The following is a 20,582-nucleotide window of genomic DNA, read 5'->3' as shown; positions in this document are numbered from 1 at the left end:
AAATGTGTTAAAATTGTCCTTCTTTGTTTTGTAAAAGTTACAAGACAATTTAAGCGTAAATGATTAATTTAAATTCCATTACTCCTGGTTGAATTCATTGCTATTCAATGATATTTTTTTCGTCTAAAATTCATTCCAATATGAAGTTATCAAAGAAAAACAATGAATTACTGTAGATTTTTGATTTCTTGGCCTAAAAGCCGTAGAACACGGCAATTCCCGTAGCGTTGGCAACACTGCCACGGACAGTGTCATGGCAGAGAGTATAGAGATAGAGTTTCGTTGTCAATGATCTCTCAAACTGCTGGCCTGTATAAATGGATAGGCTGTAAGCCATGATAATTCGTGCCAGATTGTTTCAATCCATTAATAGAGATTTGTTGATGAATTGTTCATTTAAGTTTATTTAAACAAATAGAATAGAAATTCCTCTTCTAAATTTTACTAACAAGATGAAGTTTAAGACGAAATGAAAGAAAATGCTTTTAATAATAATTGTTTATTGTATCATAATACATAACAACTATAAGCTAGACTACAAAGCAATAACGACACCTAATACTCAAATACATTGTCCCAACTAAAGAAAATAATCCGTAACGTGAGTTAATTCATATTACAAATCAAATAACACAAAGTTGAGGAGTGACGGAGCCATGGCTGTTTTAATTTATACAAGTAATATTGTAATACTACCTACATCATATTTATTCTACGACAAAGTCGTAGTTTTCGATTTATTTCGTTCGTTTACATAATCGTACAATACTAATCAACATATCACATTTCTTGATTTTATCGTAATATCTATTCAAGAACTTTAAATGGCAACACAGTCATGTCCGTGGTGCCTGACGATGAGCTGAAATATGGCGACACATCGGACAGATAATTTCTAGGTAAAAGTCCAATGAGCAATGCTATTTTAGCTGCTATTGGAGCCTTTTCTTCATCATCAATAATTGTGTCTTGATCAGGCATTACCTGTAATAAAAAATATTTTAATACTAGCTGTCGTCCGCGACTCCATCCTCGTGAAATTAAAAAAAATCGTCTATGTGTGCATAAATCCGTTTAGCTATTTAGGCTACGAAGTCTAACAAAAATCTATCCATCTAAACTTTGCATTTATATTATTAAGTATGATTCTATTTTTAAGTTAGTTTAAATTTGGTAGAGTTAAAAGTAACATTACCTTATCAGCTACATGCTTTTGGATAAGACCATCTCCTGCTACATAGAATGTTGAGAAACCATCATACCACCTGCAAAAGAAATGATAAATTAAAATATAAAAAACCCTATTTGCATAACCATTGGCGTGGCCAGGAAAGTATGGGGTCTCCCATAGGTCTTTCTAGCTTAAAATCTAAGAATGTAAAATAAATGCAGATAAAACATCTAGTCAAATAAGACTTTAACTAAAATTGGCAACACCTATAAGAATACTCACTAAATTGGTATGTAAATTATTTGTACTAAAGAAGAACGATTATTATACAATTTTGTTTCACAGTTATTGAAAACTTACATCTCTTGATCCTTGAATGCTGATTTCAAATCCCAAAGTTTATATCTCCAGAACATAAAGAACACTTTTAGACCAGATATACCTCGGATACGCCATCTCATTCTGCAAAACAGATAAAAAAGGCAATATAAGGTGTTGTTTTGTGAGTATGCAAATTAAACAAACTTAATTAGTTAAATAAAACTTGAGTTTACCATATTTTTAACATATTACAAGTAAACCCAGAGATAAATTCTTAGTACAATATATTTGTAATATCAAATTTAACGTCAAAGTGAAGAAATAACTGTAATTAAAAGAACTATTTGATAAAAAAGTTTCAAACTTACTTAATAGAAGAGTCCTCGGGATGTGCGGTTATCTTTATAACTTCAAACTTAACATATGCAAACTTAAGATGGCCAACAGTACGTAAAAGTGCTATCTGCTTTACATAGTGAAATAAACCCCTGAAAAAATACATATATTTAACTTTATAAATTTCACCTGGCTGATGTTGGCATCATTATATTAATACTGGCTGAGCCTACTACCGACACGGCTGTACAATTATTTCAGCTTGTTTCCTAATCACTAAGAGCAGTACTGTGGTATTGGCATGTCTTTTTAAAGATAAAAATCTCTCCTAATAAAGGTTAAATAAAAAAAAATAGTAATTATTAAAAAATAATCTTCTTAATATAATCAATATGAACATTTAGATGGATAGATGTTTATATCTCCAAAATGACTTCACAGTTCTCACACTCTTTAAGATTTTACAAAAGCCAGTAAATTGTATTTTCAACTTACACAGTAGTGATTCCTCTAATATTGTTAACAAAAATTACATTTGGATGATAAATGGAGTAATCCAAGGGCTTGATAAAAAGATTTGGCATCTGAAAGTAAATAAATAAAGTATTTTAAGATTGTAGATAATTGTGAAAAATGTATAAAACTGAATAAATGGGTAGGTTAAAAATGGTATACTATTTAAAAATAAAAAAGCATATAAACAACAGCTAAAGCAAATTATATTGTAAACTTACAGTTGTAGAAAGCACATTAAACACTTTAGTCAGTTGCTCCTCACTGGGTTTTCCGTCTCTGTTCCCCTCACTGGTAGACTGTGCTTTAGTCATTGATGTGGTTGCTGCAGTGCAGTAGGCAACTGCATGTCTCTCAAACTCAGAAAAGCAGGTGGGTTCTAAATCCTGAACAAAATTGAAGAAAAAAGTCTCCAGTACCATACATTTAAATAGATTTGTAAATATAAATCACAAATAGTCTAACAAATGTTTACTAAATCTTAAGTGCAGGACCCTCGCGATACAGGCTGTGCCTAATGCGGGTATACTGATTACTACAGATAATTTCTATTGTATCCACAAATAATGATCTTTACCTTCTATATATTGTTGAATTAAAATAAATTGTTTTCCTTTTTTTTTAATTATTAGGTCATATATCTCTATCAGCAATCATATCTGAATTCCCAGCTATGAAAAAAACTCATGTTTGGATTTTAAAAGAGCAAACTTACCTCATTGTATTTACTAAAATCAATGTTATTTAAGCTATATGGTATGTCATTAAAATTATATGGAATAGCTCTCTGCTCTATGTAATCATCAGAGGTTAAAGCTAAAGACTTCATTCCTAAGCAATCGTCTACTTCATAACCAACTCTTTTAACATCTGTTTTGGTCGCCTCAAGCTTTGTAGAGCATTTTAGAGGTAATACTAAATTTGCCGCAGCAAGATCAAAAGGATCGTTGGTTTCTGAGACACACTTCACCGCATGTTGGCAGCTGGAGATGCGACGATGATCCAGGAACTAGAAAGAAAAATGTTTTTCTGTCACTTCGAGGTCACATAATAACCAAAGATCACAGTCTAGTATTTAGTTTAATTAAGCAAAAATTGTATCGAAATTGACTATTGAATGTACTTATATGTTAAGAAATACTAACATCTTCCAAAAATTCTGTGCGCACTGGTATTTTTCGAGACAAGCGGTTGGAATGATTTCTGGTTGAAAAGATGCCATTTATAGGCAAAACTTTGTTTGTAATTGTACGCAAGCAAATAGCCATTTTTATTCAATTAGTGACAACTTTATAATCCTAGGTAAATCACGAAATACTCGCTTTGGCAAAATTCATCGTCGAAAAATATAGAAAAGAGCCGCACATGACAGTTTGATTTTTAATTTCCAATAGAACAATAATACAAAAACCATTTGATTGTTCATCCAATAGAAGAATTAGAAAAAATAGATTTATATGCTAAGCAAATTATTTAGAATGTTGATTGCTTATCTAAAATAAGGAAATCTATATTAAGCACTCATTTTAGAAAATAACACTTTGGATTTCGTCAAGGAAAAAAGTTTAAAAATAACTTCTTTGACCGTACGATTACGTTCGATTACAAAACCAAATGTAAAAAAAAAATTACAATGACATTGACATTGACATTAGAACTAGAACTTTGCGAAGCGAAATAGTGGAGACTTTTTTGTATTGCGAAGTTTTATATTTGAAATAACTAAAAACTTGTAGAATCTTCAAGATGAATCTGCAAAGAATGATATACAAAGTTTGCGGGCAGCCTTTGATAACAAACACCAAAAATGTACGTAATCATTTTAATGTTTTTAAAAATTGTTTTTGAGATTATTTAATAATGTATGTAATGATATTTCAGGTGTTTTCTGTTTTATCCATTCGACTAAAACATGATAAGAATGATCTTGAAGAACACAAAAAGAAAGTAATGGCGCGAGGTTTGCCAGAGAAGAAACCCTTACCTGGTGTTAAAAGTATAATTCTTGTTGCATCAGGTAAAGGAGGGGTTGGTAAAACAACAACTGCTGGTACGTATGTATGCTAACATACATAATGTAATTTCAAATATATCATATTAGAAAATGATTACATTTTTTTGGTAATGTTAACTTTTGAATAGTTGAATTTTATATTAATTATTTTACCCTGTTTAAATAATTACATGTTTAAAGGGTTTTGATTAATTTTGCAGTAAATCTAGCATGTGCAATGAAGGTGATAGAGCCTGACAAAGAGATAGGTTTGTTAGATGCTGATGTATTTGGACCATCTGTGCCTCTGATGATGAACATTAGCGGAGAGCCTATGTTGAATGATAACCACCTCATTGAGCCCCTACTCAACTATGGAGTTAAGTGGTATGATTGCTTACTGCTTACTTACATGCTAACTTGTTACATAATGTAACAAGTTAATGAGAAATGTAAACAATTGTTATATGTCAGATATAGAATTATGAAATGGCCCATTTAAGTCACCTGTTAGATGTAATTCATACTGAATTTTTACATAAAGATATTTGTTAAGTGTGGGAGTTAGTTAGTTTAAAGTAAAATTTGTTGATTGTCTTTGTTTTTATGCAAATGTATACAGGCCTTCAAATTTTAGTTAGAGTAAGAAATAGTAACAAAAAATTGTTTTAAATTTAAATAAACTTGGTAATTACGCTTCCCATGTTACTTTTTGAGAATTCTTTACCACAATGACAATATAAAGTTTTTTATCAGCAATATTTTTGCACTAAATTGAAGTATTGAATGTTTGAAGCATAAATGATATTTTTTGCAGTATGTCAATGGGTCTTCTAGTCTCCGGTGAGAATGCGGTGGTGTGGCGCGGGCTGATGGTGATGCAGGCACTGGACAGGTTGACGAGACATGTAGCATGGGGCCCATTAGACTGTCTCATTGTCGATACTCCGCCCGGCACGGGAGACACGCATTTGTCACTTGCACAGAATTTGCCAATAGATGGTGAGTACAAGAAATAATAGATTCCAATGTAATGTTTTTATTCTATAAGTAACATTTGTGGCTTTAACAGATACATGCTTTAAAGTATCTCAAAATTTTTGTATTTCAAGCATTCTCAGATATCTAAATTTTAAATTGAATTTGCTGTAACTATTTTTTTAAGGTGCAATTGTTGTAACAACACCTCAATCAGCCGCCCTACAAGTCACTAAACGCGGTGTTAATATGTTTGAAAAGTTAAAAGTTCCTATCATCGGCCTTGTGGAGAACATGTCCCATGCGATGTGCTCAAAATGTGGAACAAAGAACTTTATATTCGGCAACGAAACAAAGAAGACTGCAAATGAGATGCGCTTGGATATTATAGAGAGTTTTGAAGTTGATGCCAATATGTCTGAATGCATAAATAGTGGTAAGCCAGCGATATATGCATTACCCGATAGCACACATGCAGAGAAGTATAGACAGTTAGCCAACAGAGTGTTCAAATACATAGGGGATAAGAATATAACGCACGCCAAAGCCAAGGAGCAGTAGATCACAAAACATTTACAAGTAGATGTCGGTTTTTATTTATTTTTAAATATTTTACAAATATATCAGTTATATAAAAGATGTTCATTTAACTTATAAAATAACTCTGAATTAGATATTATAAAATAAAACAAAGATTAATAGATTTAAAAAATTTATTTTCGTTTAGGAATTTGACTCGTCACGACCAAATGGTGTTTATTTAATAAAAAAAAATACTATAAAAATATTGTCTTTCGAAATAAATATAAAAGTTTATTTTATAAAAAGCAATCAGATTATTACAATGGAAAAGCACTACCAGCCAGAGGCTCTTATGGATATTCTATATTATTCAAGTTTTAATTTGATATGAAGACTGTAAAGAAAACTGATCAGTTATCAGAACAGCTTATACCATCTTTTATAGTTTTGGAATGTCCATATGAATGAATCATAAGGAATCTAGATAAAGAAAATTTAAAACTATTCTTGTCAGATACACTTATACCTAAAAATGTAATCCTGTATATCACTGCTGAATGTTAAAATGATTTATATCCTATTAATTTTCAATACATATATACACCTTTTTAATAATTAAATAGATTTTAGGTCATTCAAATCAAAACTATACACAACCAGTCTTGAATTTGCTGGTTTATTCCGAACTTATCACCAATTGTCATTTGTTAGGGAGATATTGTCAAAACTTGTAATTACAGAATCAGTAAATAAGCATGATAAAAACATTAAGCGAGGACAAAACATTATTAAATGATATAAGATTTGATTTTTACTATTGCAGTCAGTTTCTGGTACATATTCAAATATTTTTATGGGTGCCACATTTCATTTACGGTCAATTTAAAAAAAATTATAGATTATCAGATATGTGTATACATTGGAATAAACAGTATTATGTATAGAAAGCATTTAATTTTGAGATCATTTAATTGTAAAGGGAAAAATGAAATTTACACAAATCATTTGCATTTCGTTTTTTATTTACAATTAATTGTCCAACTAGATACATGTATATTATTAACAATGTATACACATAGCAAATCCAGATTTAATAATAATTGTCATCTATAAACAAATGTATGCACATAAGACAAGAAGAATTTACAAACCAAAGAAATAATTGTGCTTACATTAGACATGGTGCAATTGATATATAAAATTTCTTCAAATTTGTATGTATGTATGAAGCACCCATACAAACTGCTACATTTCTCGTATTTACACAACACCAGAGAATTATCATCGTTAGAGCCACGGCACCAAATAACAACCTTATATATAATATCAAAAGTCATTGCACTGAGCTCCTGCGGAGACCACTACCACTTTTTCTTGTGCTCGTCCATACTGACACCGCCGGGGCCCAGGTACACTATCATCAGGAGACCTCCGATAACTGATAATGTCTGCAACAACAAACATTTTCACTTAATATTAATGAATTCACTCAAAAAATCATAGATGATACTAAATTACAAAGAGGAAAATATGGATTGGATGTTTCTTAGAAGATATCTTCTAGACTGCTAAATGAATGTAGATGAAATTTGACATAGAAATACAATCTAATCTGGAAAACATAGGCTACGTTTTTTTTGTCTGGGCAGATGGCGTCGTGAACAGCTAGTTTTAATATAATACAAATCAAAGCAGACATATTGTACATTTTTAAACATTTTTAGGGGATCTGTATGATTTGACAAATGTTACAGTGAACTACGAAATTATAAAGAGTAGTTTTATTAGTTATGTCACGTCTAGTGATTATAGAATTTAGAGTGAACATGTTGAACAAGTTTTTTTTTAATAATATTTGTGTATTAAATTCATAAAATGCTATTATCAAGAGTTTCATATTAATCTTTGACGATTTCAAAAAAAGAAAATATGATTACATCACTTTATTTTCTACAAGTAAAAGTACATACCTGGAAGAAGTCGTATTTGAGGAAGTCTCTCAGTGGCTTGTAGGAGGGCACTGCCCACCACGCATTGTGGTACAAGTTGAGCACGGTCAGCACAAGCACTAGCATCAGCGCAGACAACTTGGTGCGGTAGCCAACTGTCACCAGGATCATAAGGATGCTCCCCAGCAAGTCTTGGATTATCTGGAACAATGGAAATGTCAGTTTACAAATACAACCATCAAAGAGTATCATCTTACTAAAGTGAATTTGTATAAAATTGAGAAATTACATCATTGGCTGTCTTGATTTTTTTTTTAATAGATGACATTCTATTTTTAGTAACTCTGTGATAACAAGCCTTACATAAAAGTAAAGTTGTTTTAATATTGTTTATTATTACTTATTACCTTAGAATACAACTAAATTTCTGTTTCTCGGATAGATCAAAACATAAATGTAAATTTTCCTGTCGAAAATACCCAAAAAGTTAGAATTCCTTTTTCTCTTTCAGAAAACTGAAATTGATTGGAACATTCATATTTGAGTCAAATTAACATAGTTTATTGTTCAATTAATTCTCTCATTATAGAAATATCAAGCTTGTAAAGCATACATAATTCATAAAATGGAAATATGAACGCCCATCTCAATTATTTACGAGCCAATGAATATTAAATGTTAATTCACATTATTCCAGAACAATGAGTTTCTAGAGATTTACCTATAAATAGAAGACAATTACGTCATACATTTATTTTTATACTTACACTAATGTTCCCTACAATTATGAAACCATTTATATGAAAAAGCTTTCTCAAGATAATACAGAATATAGAAAAATAAATACTATTATTAAGAAGAGGAAATATTTTTTTTTAATGTACGTATTCGATTCACGTAAAACCTACTGGGCCGATTTCAAAAATTCTTTCACCATTTGAAAGGTAATTTATCTGTGACTAACATTGGCTATGTTTTTTTTATTTAAACGCGGGCGAAGTCGTGTGCAACAATTAGTAGAAACCGCGAACAAAAGAAAAAAGTGTAAAAGAGACAAAATATAGGTATCTTACCTGCAAGAAGGAGACCTCGAACCTGAGCAGTGTTATGAACATAAACGCGAGCAGTATACGTCCAGCGAGCTGAAGGTACGTCTTGGGTTTGTTCTCGCCGAGGCTGGGCACGCCCGCGAACAGGCTGCGGCCCTCCGCGCGCGCCTCCGCCAGCACCAGCAGCAGCGCGCCGATTAGTGCCAAGTTACGAAGGAGGAACTGCATGTCCCATAGTATACTGTATGCGAAAGTCTGAAAAATAAATTGTTTTAATATTGACGAGACCTTTTCCCTGCAATTAAAGTGCGAATATCGTCAATTTGACAACTATAGATTTATTTAGGAAAGATTTTTATTTTTGTATGTATTGTTATAACTCAAAAACTACTGGGCCTATTTTAATTTTTTTTTTCACCGTTAGAAAGATAATTTGTCTCTGATTAACATAGGCTACATTTTCTATTATTTTATAATTTCACGCGGGAGAATTCGTACGCAACAGCTAGTCTTTAATACAATAAAGTTTAGGTCGAGTGTAACTTTCATATTAGTTTAAAAGTTTACGTCAAACAAAATCTCAACTTGACTAATAGAAAACGTGGCAGATGATATTTCCAAGTTGAACGACCTTACCGAAGGGCGCAGTCGGGACGTGTTTACTCTGCGTACGTAGTACTGATGCGCATTTGGCTTCACCGATCTCCGTGACATTTGACTCGGATACAATAAATGCGCGCCAAGAACGCGTCAGTGGAAAAAACAAAGGTGCAGTAATTTATATCAGACAGACTTGTATCTATTTTTTATATACTTTTCCGTTGCGAATCTATGATTCAAATATTTATTTATACGTTTTTACTTCTGAACGTATATTAGTAAACTGATACAAGAGAAACTGGGTTAAAGTATATAGTAAATAACCTGCAATACGACGATGAAGAATAATATTCCGCAAGCGATGTCAACCTTCAGTCTGCCGAGCACCATCACACAGCCTCCCAGCTGACCTACTAAATTTACTATCTGAAAAGAAAGAAAAAATATTTTTTTATCTAAAATGGGCAAATGACCTATATTCACTTTACACTACATAAAGATTTTTATACATTCGTTTGTACAGAAGCGGAAATCTGCGGAGTTCCATTTTTAAAAAATCACTGATATCTTGCAACGATACAAACTCCGCTTCCTCCTTCGAATGAAGATCGTCAAATTACTCAAAGACATAGTTTGAAAGTAACGCCAGCGGTGGAGAAATTTAGAAGCAAAAGGTTAGCGTGGTATGGACATGTTATGCAAAGAGACGACGGAGACATAAACCAGAAAGTGTTAAGATTGAATGTGGATGGCTACAAAGCTGGAAGACTGAAGAAAGTATGGATGGATTGTGTGAAAGATATGCTTAAGAAAGGAGTGGATTCAGATATGACGGCTTATGTATGGAAGCACATACTGTACCGACCCTCCGTAAGGGATAAGGGTATGTTGATGATTCAAAGACATAGGTTATAGACATTTTTTTTATTTTTTAGTTACAAACGTTTGTTATACCGATTGCCGTATATATTCAAATAAATACGCTTATTTACGGTAATCTAATTTACAAAATAGATGTTAAATACAAGATTAAGATAATCTTACAACTCGTTTCTCTAACCCATTGATACAAATCCAATGCATCTTAATGAATTAAAATAAATTACTACTGATACACTCTAATACGTGCATTTAATATTTAAATTTTAACATATACATAAATAAATAACAAAGAAATGAATTAACATTATCCTGGCGTCGGATGTAGTTTTATTGGAGTACAAAACACGAATTCAATCTTTAAATGAATACATCAATCTGCCCCTATAATAAAATGAATTTAGATCTTCAAATAAGATCAATTGAGTAATTTTATATCTTCAAATCCTCGTATTTCCATCTCTATAAAGCTGTCGCTCGCGAGTTCGTCCGCTCGGAGTTATAAAAATGGTAAGTTGTCTATTTCGTTGCAACTAAATTACATGGGCATCTGTACAGCCATTTAAGAGATGCCTTCAAACATCCATCCATACATACGTTCAAATTTATAATATTAGTAAGGTCAGTAATCTTGGTCTAATCACTAAAATATTCGTATTTCATTCATATATAGAATTACTTTTACACCTATGTGACGACAGTCATTAGGTAAAAAAAAAAACCGGATGCTTGCGGGCATTTAATTCAAATCACTTACCGAGTACACGACGCGCAAGTGAAATTGAAGAGCGGGCCACATTCACTTTCGTTGACATACTCGCCTCGACCTACTTTCCGTCTATACACTACATACCAATATGGTTTAAATGATGCTACCAACATTAAAAAAATATAACAATCTAAAAAAAATCTTACTTATCTTACTAATATTATAAATGCGAAAGTTTAGATGGATGGATGGATGGATTCAACATATCTTATTGAAATTTGGCACAGATATAAAAAAAGTTTGGAGTACACATGGGATAAGCTTCATCCCCGAGAAATGTCCGGTTCCCGAGGGATACGTAGCTATTTGTAATTTATATAGTTCGTATGTTTTCTAATACTACGCGCACGAAGTTGCGGGCAACAGCTCGTTACTTATAAATGCGAAAGTTTTGGATGGATGGATGTTTGTTAGAGTTTGTAGCCTAAAAGGCTGAACGGATCTGGATGAAATTTGGCATAGACGTAGAAGATAGTCTGGAAGAACACATAGGCTACTTTCTTTTGTTTTTAATAACCACGCGAAAGGAATCGCGGCCGGAAGCTAGTATTTAATTTTAATAAAAGTGAAAATTTGTAGGAAGAGTAAAGATCGTTTTGAATATTAGTTAACTGCCTCTCTGATAGCCATAGTGTTTTATATGATAAATCTATACTAAAGAACCTTTGAAATTACTATTTACTTATCCAGATAATAAATATGGCATTATGAAAAATGTGTGAAACGCAATTTTTAATAATTGTGTAGATGAGTTTAAAAATTATTTCATCAAATCATATTTCTTCAAACTTGTTTCTTAACATCGGAATATTGGCGCGTTGCGATACTGGCGCCAGACAATTTTTGTGTAAACATCTTTCGCGAACACGTTATTAAACTAGGTGTTCCGGTCAAGGCAGACAGGATAGACTGTTTGACAATTAATTATGTAGATTATATTCACCAATAGTCAATGATTATTCATTACTTTATGCTTATAAAATGTTTCATCAACATATTCAATGTTTTATTATCGGATGTTGTATAATAAAAAAAATATACGAGTCATCATATGAACATACGAGAGCAATTCTTATATCATGTTTCTATTTTACTAATATTATAAATGCGAAAGTTTAGATCGAAGCATGGCCTAGGCTGTAGCCTAAATGGATGAATGGATCTCGATTTATTTTGGCATAGATGTAGAACAGTCTGGAAGAACACATAGGTTACTTATATTTTTTTTTAATTCCTAGTGGAGGCGTTGGCGATAGCCAGTATGAACATAAATAATAAATATTATCCGTCTTCATACAAGTTAGTTAACAAACTAGTTGAATAAAATCCTGCGTTTTATACAATTTACGTATAGTGATGAAATATATAAAAAAACACTTAAATGCGTCAAGTAACTATAAGCTACAATAATTAAGAAGTAAAAACATTTAATTACATTATAATGAAATTAAAAACCCAATAATATCTATCATTTGTAATTCGTCAATTATCGGAATGTACGTGAATTCTTTTATAGACTAGTTTTCGCCCACGACTCCGCCCGCGTGGAATAAAAAAAAAAAAACAAAAATGATTAGCCTATGTGTTCTTCCGGACTATCCTCTACATCTATACCAAATTTCATCGAAATCCGTTCAGCCGTTTAGGCTACAAACTAACAAACATCCATCCATCTAAACTTTCGCATTTATAATATTAGTAAGTATGATTACTACCGCATTTACCACACTAATATAGGCGACTAGACACTGCCCTCTACAACTGAAAACTTTCTTTGCCTCGCTTTCTTCACACATACTTTCACAAACAAGCTGCCAAACATAAATGCATCATAATATTGTTAAACAGAGGGCTTTTTCCTACACAAAACAGTTTTTGACAGTTCAAAGGCGAAAAGTGGCACATAAAAGGAAACAGAAATGTATTAGTAATGATTTTCAACCTTGTTCTAATGAAGTGATATATTTTATAACAAATGTAAACTGAGGTCATACAAAAAAGCATTTTAAATATGCTAATCCCCAATAAACTAATATATTCTTTATTGTTTTACTTAATTTTGTATTCAATCAGGAACATCAATACCAAAAGTCAATGATAGACATATATTTACATTTTAACATATATTTACTTTATGCAACAATCATACTATCATACTAATATTATAAATGCGAAAGTTTAGATGGATGGATGGATGTTTGTTAGATTTTGTAGCTTAAACGGTTGAACGGATTTCGATGAAATTCGGCATAGATGTAAAGGACAGTCTGGAAGAACACATAGGCTACTTACTTTTGTTTTTTTTTTAATTCCACGTGATAGGAGTCGCGGGCGAAAGCTAGTTAATCTATAAAACAGTCCATTTTTTTACGTAAATTACCAACACAATCTCTCATATCAAAAACAACAAATTTGTACAAAATTTTGTTAGAACATTTCTTAGTTAGAAAATGAATACAAAGCTTTTTTTTGGGTCAGGATATTTCCATACATTCCAGTTCTATCCAGTCCAGATTCAAATCTATATATCTTTTAAAACATCAGTATTTACGTTAGTAATAAGATAAGATCAATTTCTCCACCCACTATCAATTCACAGTAGCATAACGTAATATTCGATATTACGTGAGTATGCGGCCCTTGTCGGGTTCAGCAGACACGTTCAAGCGACAACCAGTTTGTAGCCGAGCTGCGGTTCGACCACGTATCTCAGACGATTACCCAACCATTTACATAATGATTGTAATACTTTTCTACAGTTCAATTTGGTTAACAAGTAACATAGATATATATATACACACACATAGAAAGGAACATATTTTGCTATAGTTTTTTTTTATATAATAAAAAGGGGACAAACGAGCGGCGAGAACACCGATGTGGTCAGCGACGCCCATGGACATCCGCAACACCAGAGGAACTACAGATGCGTTGCCGGCTTTTGAGAAAATGATAGGCCCGCTTCTCGATGGACCCTAAGTCGTATTGGTATGGAAATACCGCCGAGGACAGATCGTTCCACAACGCGGCTGTGCGGGGCAGAAAGTTCCGCGAAAACCGCACGGTTGTGGAATGCCAGCCATCGACATGGTGAGGATGGTACCTGGCGGTCTGCCGTGTCGCAGGAATCGTTCCAAACAACAATAGTATAAAAAGGAAAAAGAGGAAATACATATCATTACTGATTATTTACCTTAGAACATACTAATTAGTTTGCTAAAGCTTATATATTTATGTTTAAAGGAGATAAGAAGGTTGATGCCTTAAAACTGGTATGGTTATATACTCCTGGTACTTGCTAAGAATGCATAGAACTATTGTTACTAGAAAAGCCATAATAATTTGCATTATAAATATCGCAATCTATATAACATATGGTATTAGTAATGTTAATTGACAATCTGGAGAATGACAATTATGTGCCAACCCTACTTGTAGGATAATGTTGGCAAGACAATCAAACAACATCAACAAAAACTAAAAAAGTACATGACTTTAAAATTTGAAGATATAAAGTAGCTATGCAACATATAGAATTAAATATTCTTTTCATTATGATTTGCAAGATTTGTATAGTAGCAAAATGACTCTCTACAAATGTCATATACTAAAAAAATGTCACTCATATTATTTGTCAAGTCATTGTTAGTTAAATTAAAATTATGTGCTATGATAATAAGGGGACTTTTATAATATAGTGTCTACAAAAAGATTTAAATTTGTACTATGTACAAGTTACAAGGTCATCATTATTTTATGAACAAAAATATCCTAGATATTTCAAACCAATAAAAGGAAAAAAAGTTACAATTTTCAAGACATTCTATAAAAGATGTATCTCTTTATCAGATAGTCAATTCAAATGAGTTAGTTCAGCTGATTGTATGAAATATACATATATTAATTGTAACTCACAACAAACATGGTAGCAAGGAACTTGCCGCACCCCCATGAGATGTCCATGTAGTCCCGCTGCTCTGACCACTGGAACCACATCCGGAGGCCATCCTCCAGGAATGTGGATATGAGACATAGTCGTGCAACTGTTGGCAACACATTCTTGCCTTTACGTATAACCTGTGAAGACAAATATGCAATACAATATATAAATTTCCAAATGTACAAAAAAATTGCCTCATAAATTACTTTTAATTCTTAATTGATCAGAACATTATTAAAAAGTTGCTTCATATTTCACTGAACAAATTAGTCAACCTTAAGGATATAGGGACAATAATTATTAAAAGTTTTTATATTAAAGCAGTCTGTAGAGTTGAAGCAAAAATACTTTATAAAAAAACCATAAAGTGTATATGCCTTTGGAATTATTTTTAAATACTTATAAAGTATAATAAAATTGTACATAAGATGTATCCATGTCTGCCTATATCTGGACAAATTAAAAATGCATTTATTCAATAAATTTATGTAAATTAAATGGCTAGCAATTACAACAGTAGGCATCTGATAACAGTATTGTTATCAAAAACAGAATTACATTCACGCTTACATATCAAAAGTAGTAATAAATTGTAATGATAACTTACATCATTATTTCTAATCTAATAACATGTAAAAAATATTTTACTATTAATTCAATAGTGTCCAGTATAACAAACAACTAATTTAAAAAATCGATTTCATTCATATCACATTCACAAAAGAAACTTTAATAAAAAATCAGTTTTTTTGCTACTAAAATATCTGTCGTGTTAGGGGTTAAGTGTAACATGAAAAAACGAAATATTTATAAGTTATAATTTTGTAAAGTAAATGTTGTTTATCTAATTTTTTTCAGTTATTCTGCACTTAATTACACATTAATATTAAGTACTTTTACTTTTAATTTACTGTACATTTAAGTAACACTGATACATTACAAATTAGTCCATTAAGTAATTACTTACTTTGCATTGAATTTAAAGTAATACTATCATACTTAACTGATAATAATATTTGAGAGAATAATGAGTATATTGGAGGAAGTTTGAGAGTAGCCCAGGTAGGTCAGGAGTAAAAGGTTAGCATGGGGGCATGTTATCAGGAGGGATGAATTGCATGTTACAAGGAGAATGTTAGTTATTAGTGTGGAAGGGTACACCGGTAGAGGTAGACCTAGAAAGACATGGATGGATTGTGTGAAAGGTGACATGGTCAAAAAAGGAGTGATGACTGAGATGACATATAGAGTTATTTGGAGGGCAAAAATCCTGATGGGCTGACCCTACGGGAGTAGGATAAGGGGGATGATGATGAATAAGGTTTGAGAGAAAGCATGAATGCATCTTACTGAAATAAAAGAAAAGAGTATAAATAATTTTAATAATGTAGAAAGCAGTTAAGCAGAGTTCCATTAAAATATACTCTCTTTATGGAACTCTAATAAAATTATTGTATTATTTGTGAATGGTTTCAATAAACATGTTACTATATGTATCAACAGATGTTGGTGGGAATATAATCATCTACATTAAATAACTTAAATTTACTTTACAGATATAAACATAAGTAGCGTTTGAAAAGTCTAAGGATAGGGAATCTCATATAATTTCTATTTCCCCTGTATAATCACTAATTTAAATAGATATTTAGGTATGTTTATAATCGATACAATACTAAAAATATATTTGGAATTATAATTTTACTTTTATCGTTTCTTTTTTTTTAAAGTAGACGTTAAAATACAGGTAAACATATTTTTAAAGGTGATTTCATGTGGCTATATAATATACTTCGACATATAAGAAAAATGATAACTAACATGTAAAATACTTAACTTAACTACTTTATAGGCTCAATAAAGAAATTATAATGAAATACGATGTTATTGTGTTTTAAATCGGAAAAATAAATTCAGTCCACTAACTTGTTCAGTGACGTGACGTGTAAAATGTTAAGTACATTTCTAAATTTAAATTGCTACTTGATATAATACGTATTTAACACTTTATTTTACCTGATCTGCCACATCTTCTGCGGTGGACACATATTCATTTGGAATTTGCATTTTCACTAATAAGTCACAGCACTATCACTAAACGAAATTTCACTGTCGTTGATCGTTGAACTTGTTGGTCGGATCTCGAGTGACGTGTGGAAAGTTGGATTTACTTCCTGTTAAACAAACTTCCAATTCAAACAAAATTTCTTGGAAACATAATATTGTCATCTAAAAAAATTAAATAAAAAAACAGCTTTTATGAAATAAATTTTGTGGTAAAAATTATCTAAAATGAAGAAGAAAATAGTAATTTGAATGAACAAATTAACCGGATGTTTTGATTTACTTTACGTCAAAACATAGGCAGATAATAAATAAGACACATTGATTACAGATTATATCCGAAATCGGTATTTGCTCTTTGTTATTTTTTACCTGTACTGTCACTGTCATAATTGCAATTGTCAAAAGCCGATTGCTTTGATATCGACAATACCATATTTTTCAACTTGCAAATCTTACAAATAAGGTAAAATTAAAGTAAATTATGATATGACAACCAAAACCTGTCAAACGAAACGATAAATCTAACAGCCAAAATTATAAACAAATACCATCAATTGTTACAGAAACAAATAACCTATTTTAATAAGAGAAAATGCTAGAAGTTACATGTAATGATCGTTTAGGTAAAAAGGTAAGAGTAAAATGTAATCCAGACGACACAGTGGGAGACTTGAAGAAACTAATCGCAGCACAAACAGGAACGAGGCACGATAAAATTGTATTGAAGAAATGGTACACTGTTTTCAAAGACCATATCAAGTTGTCTGATTGTATCCTTTTACTATTTATGATTTTAGTTTTGTATACATAGATTTTTTTAACAAGACAAGATTATAAATATAAAAGGTATTTCTATACTAATATTATAAAGAGGAAAGATTTGTATTTGATTGACACAAAAACTACTGGCCCGATATTAAAAATTCTTTCACCACAAAAAATGTAATTTATCTGTGAGAAACATAGGCTGTACTTTGTTTTATTTTTTTTATTTCATGCGGGCGAATTCGCAAGCAACTGCTAGTGTAAAATAAGTTGAAATTTCATAACAATTGTTGTTTTTTTGAAGTTACCTTCTTATGTTTTTTTTTATGTTCAAGGTTTCGGAATAATTTCCTTAGAGAAACTTCAGATGAAATCCACGACGGGATGAACTTGGAGCTGTATTACCAATAAGTGGCTTACAACTGATTATATTTATAAGTTTTGTAATTATTTGATTAAATTTAAGTACCAACCTTTGTTTTTTTATACCTTTTGTGTAATAATGGAAAGTAATTTACAGCCATTCAAACAGCGCTACATTACATTAATTAGTTTTACATTATCTTTAGATCATACTTTAATTCTTAATATGGATCTAGTTTAGATGGGTATGAGAAGTTTCTAAACTAAAGTTTTTCTTTATATGTCCATAACCTGGCTGATTTTATTTATTATTCATCTTAACATACCCTACATCTACAATTGTGTTCATTAACATTAGTGTCCCCATGTCATGATCTGTTTTTTTTTTAATCCGTTAATCAACCAATGCTTTGTGGGTGTGTATTTTTTTATTTTAATGATTAGAAATAATAAAAATCCATAGACAACAAGCCGCCATTTTATATTTTTATCTATGAAAAAAGCTTCGTCTGTCACATCGTGTCAAATTGGTGACTTTGTAATGCATGTAATTTATATCGTAATTACGGTATTTTTTTTGGAAGTAAAACATGCAAATGGTGCTTTTGCTTTGACGTTCTGAAATAAATGTTAAGTATTAGTCATATATATTATAATGGCGGAAAACGAAGGTATGTTTTAGATCAAGAATTGTATTCATCAATGTGCACTGTTTGTACTAAAACTGCCTATTTTCCAGAGAGCAACCTCCAGAAACCCGCGAAAACAAGCAAACAGCATAACGTATTACCAATATGGGGTAATGAGCAAACTATGAATCTGAATCCTTTAATATTAGCAAACATCCAAGGTTCTAGCTACTTCAAAGGTAGGTAAGCAAACATACTAACGCACAGGAGTTTGGATTCACGCCATGATTATTATTTTACGTTTCGTTTGTTTCAAAAAAGTCATTAAAGATGTTTTAAGTTGTGATTAGTATAATGTGTATGTAATATGTAACATTGTCCCCAGTGCATCTGTTCAAGTTGAAGACATACCATGAGGTAGTGGACGAGATCTACTACCAGGTGAAGCACCTGGAGCCGTGGGAGCGCGGCAGCCGCAAGACCGCTGGCCAGACGGGCATGTGTGGCGGCGTGAGTATGTCATATGCCTTCCTCCTCTCCTCTATTGTTTTCATTGCTTATCATTACCTAACTAGTTGTTGCTGGAGACTTCTACCAATCAAAATAAAAAAAGTAATAAAAGCATAGCCTATGTTACTCACTAATAATGTTGCTTTTTAATGGTGAAAGAATTTTTGTAATCATCCCAGTAGTTTTGAGTTATTCCAATACATGTAAATATCCATAAATACAAAATTTTCCTCTTTATTGTTACAATGTGACTTTTAAGTTTAATAAGAATAAATACTATTCACACTACATTAATCTATATAAACAAAGTGAACAATATAGTGTATAAAATAATATTGTATGGATATGACTGCAGGTGAGAGGCGTTGGTGCAGGCGGCATAGTGTCAACAGCATTCTGCCTTCTGTACAAGCTGTACACGCTGCGTCTCACACGTAAGCAGGTCAATGGCTTGCTGCAGCATTCTGACTCACCATACATCAGAGCCCTCGGTAGGTATGGTTCTTGATATGCCTTTTTCCATGTTTCTGCTTAAACCTCATTTGGATTGCAAAAGATTTAACAACTTAAAATATTGGCTTTTTTTTGATTCCGGTATTCAAACATTGTCTAATAAATATCATTTTTTCAATGAGTTATAATCTCATATATCAACCTCTATATAAAATTTTAAAACATGCTAAAGAAATAATGACCTTACAAATTGAACTATTGTTAAAGTTTTTAACCCGTTTACCACATTAAATTTGTGTTTGTTACATTTAATTTCTTTGCATTTTTAAATTCAATCTGTAGTCAAATCAAATTTTATTTCTTCTGGACAACTGACATCAAGGATGCTCAATAGAATGCAAGTAAGTTTTGTAAAGCATGCAGTAATGAGAGATAATGTGATTTTTAAATGAATAAGTAATTATTATTTAATAATATTCTATGAATTGAAACTTGAATAAATGAGATGTTATGGTTTAAAACAGGTTTTATGTACATTCGCTACACCCAGCCACCAGCGGACCTGTTTGATTGGTATGTGGACTACCTGGACGATGAGGAGGATATCGACCCGCGCGCGGGCGGCGGAGGCCCCACCACTATTGGAGCCCTGGTGAGGCAGATGCTCATCAAACTGGACTGGTTCAGCACACTCTTCCCGAGAATACCAGTCCCGATACAGAAACAAATTGAACAGAAGTAGGTATAGATATTTTCTCCTTTTGTTTATCACACT

At 31.8% G+C, this 20,582-nt stretch overlaps 4 protein-coding genes across 5 annotated transcripts; 2 read left to right on the top strand and 2 right to left on the bottom strand.

The window, feature by feature from the left end:
* Nucleotides 1-483: 483 nt before the first annotated feature.
* Nucleotides 484-3,728, bottom strand: LOC106107862. The gene is made up of 8 exons (XM_013288869.1): nt 3,487-3,728; nt 3,057-3,350; nt 2,563-2,727; nt 2,324-2,412; nt 1,861-1,980; nt 1,532-1,633; nt 1,196-1,265; nt 484-984 (listed from the first exon to the last, which is right to left on the bottom strand). Exons 1-8 carry the CDS (start codon nt 3,607-3,609, stop codon nt 808-810), a joined length of 1,140 nt encoding a protein of 379 aa, XP_013144323.1. The 5' UTR covers nt 3,610-3,728; the 3' UTR covers nt 484-807.
* Nucleotides 3,729-3,997: 269 nt separating this feature from the next.
* On the top strand, nt 3,998-6,812 carry LOC106108038 (iron-sulfur protein NUBPL). Its single transcript, XM_013289114.1, has 5 exons — nt 3,998-4,150; nt 4,223-4,391; nt 4,556-4,721; nt 5,152-5,336; nt 5,500-6,812. Exons 1-5 carry the CDS (start codon nt 4,088-4,090, stop codon nt 5,871-5,873), a joined length of 957 nt encoding a protein of 318 aa, XP_013144568.1. The 5' UTR covers nt 3,998-4,087; the 3' UTR covers nt 5,874-6,812.
* LOC106108039 (surfeit locus protein 4 homolog) lies at nt 6,012-17,204 on the bottom strand. The gene is made up of 6 exons (XM_013289115.1): nt 17,037-17,204; nt 14,996-15,157; nt 9,757-9,858; nt 8,857-9,087; nt 7,805-7,984; nt 6,012-7,282 (listed from the first exon to the last, which is right to left on the bottom strand). Exons 1-6 carry the CDS (start codon nt 17,085-17,087, stop codon nt 7,196-7,198), a joined length of 813 nt encoding a protein of 270 aa, XP_013144569.1. The 5' UTR covers nt 17,088-17,204; the 3' UTR covers nt 6,012-7,195.
* Nucleotides 17,205-18,715: 1,511 nt separating this feature from the next.
* LOC106107874 (pre-mRNA-splicing factor 38B) lies at nt 18,716-20,576 on the top strand. Of its 2 annotated transcripts, XM_013288883.1 has the most exons (5): nt 18,716-18,886; nt 18,955-19,083; nt 19,230-19,354; nt 19,710-19,845; nt 20,332-20,576. In XM_013288883.1, the coding sequence occupies exons 1-5, from the start codon at nt 18,871-18,873 to the stop codon at nt 20,547-20,549; spliced, it is 624 nt and encodes a 207-aa protein (XP_013144337.1). In that variant the 5' UTR covers nt 18,716-18,870; the 3' UTR covers nt 20,550-20,576. The 2 variants fall into 2 exon arrangements, with proteins under 2 accessions (XP_013144337.1, XP_013144336.1); XM_013288882.1 differs by having other exon boundaries at nt 18,716-19,083.
* The last annotated feature ends 6 nt before the right edge of the window (nt 20,577-20,582 follow it).

The sequence above is a fragment of the Papilio polytes genome, unplaced genomic scaffold (assembly GCF_000836215.1).
Source record: "Papilio polytes unplaced genomic scaffold, Ppol_1.0 DF821845.1, whole genome shotgun sequence".
In the NCBI taxonomy this organism is placed as follows: Eukaryota; Metazoa; Arthropoda; class Insecta; order Lepidoptera; family Papilionidae; genus Papilio; species Papilio polytes.
Note: the sequence above shows the minus strand (reverse complement) of the source record. Positions and strands in the feature narration are given on the sequence as shown.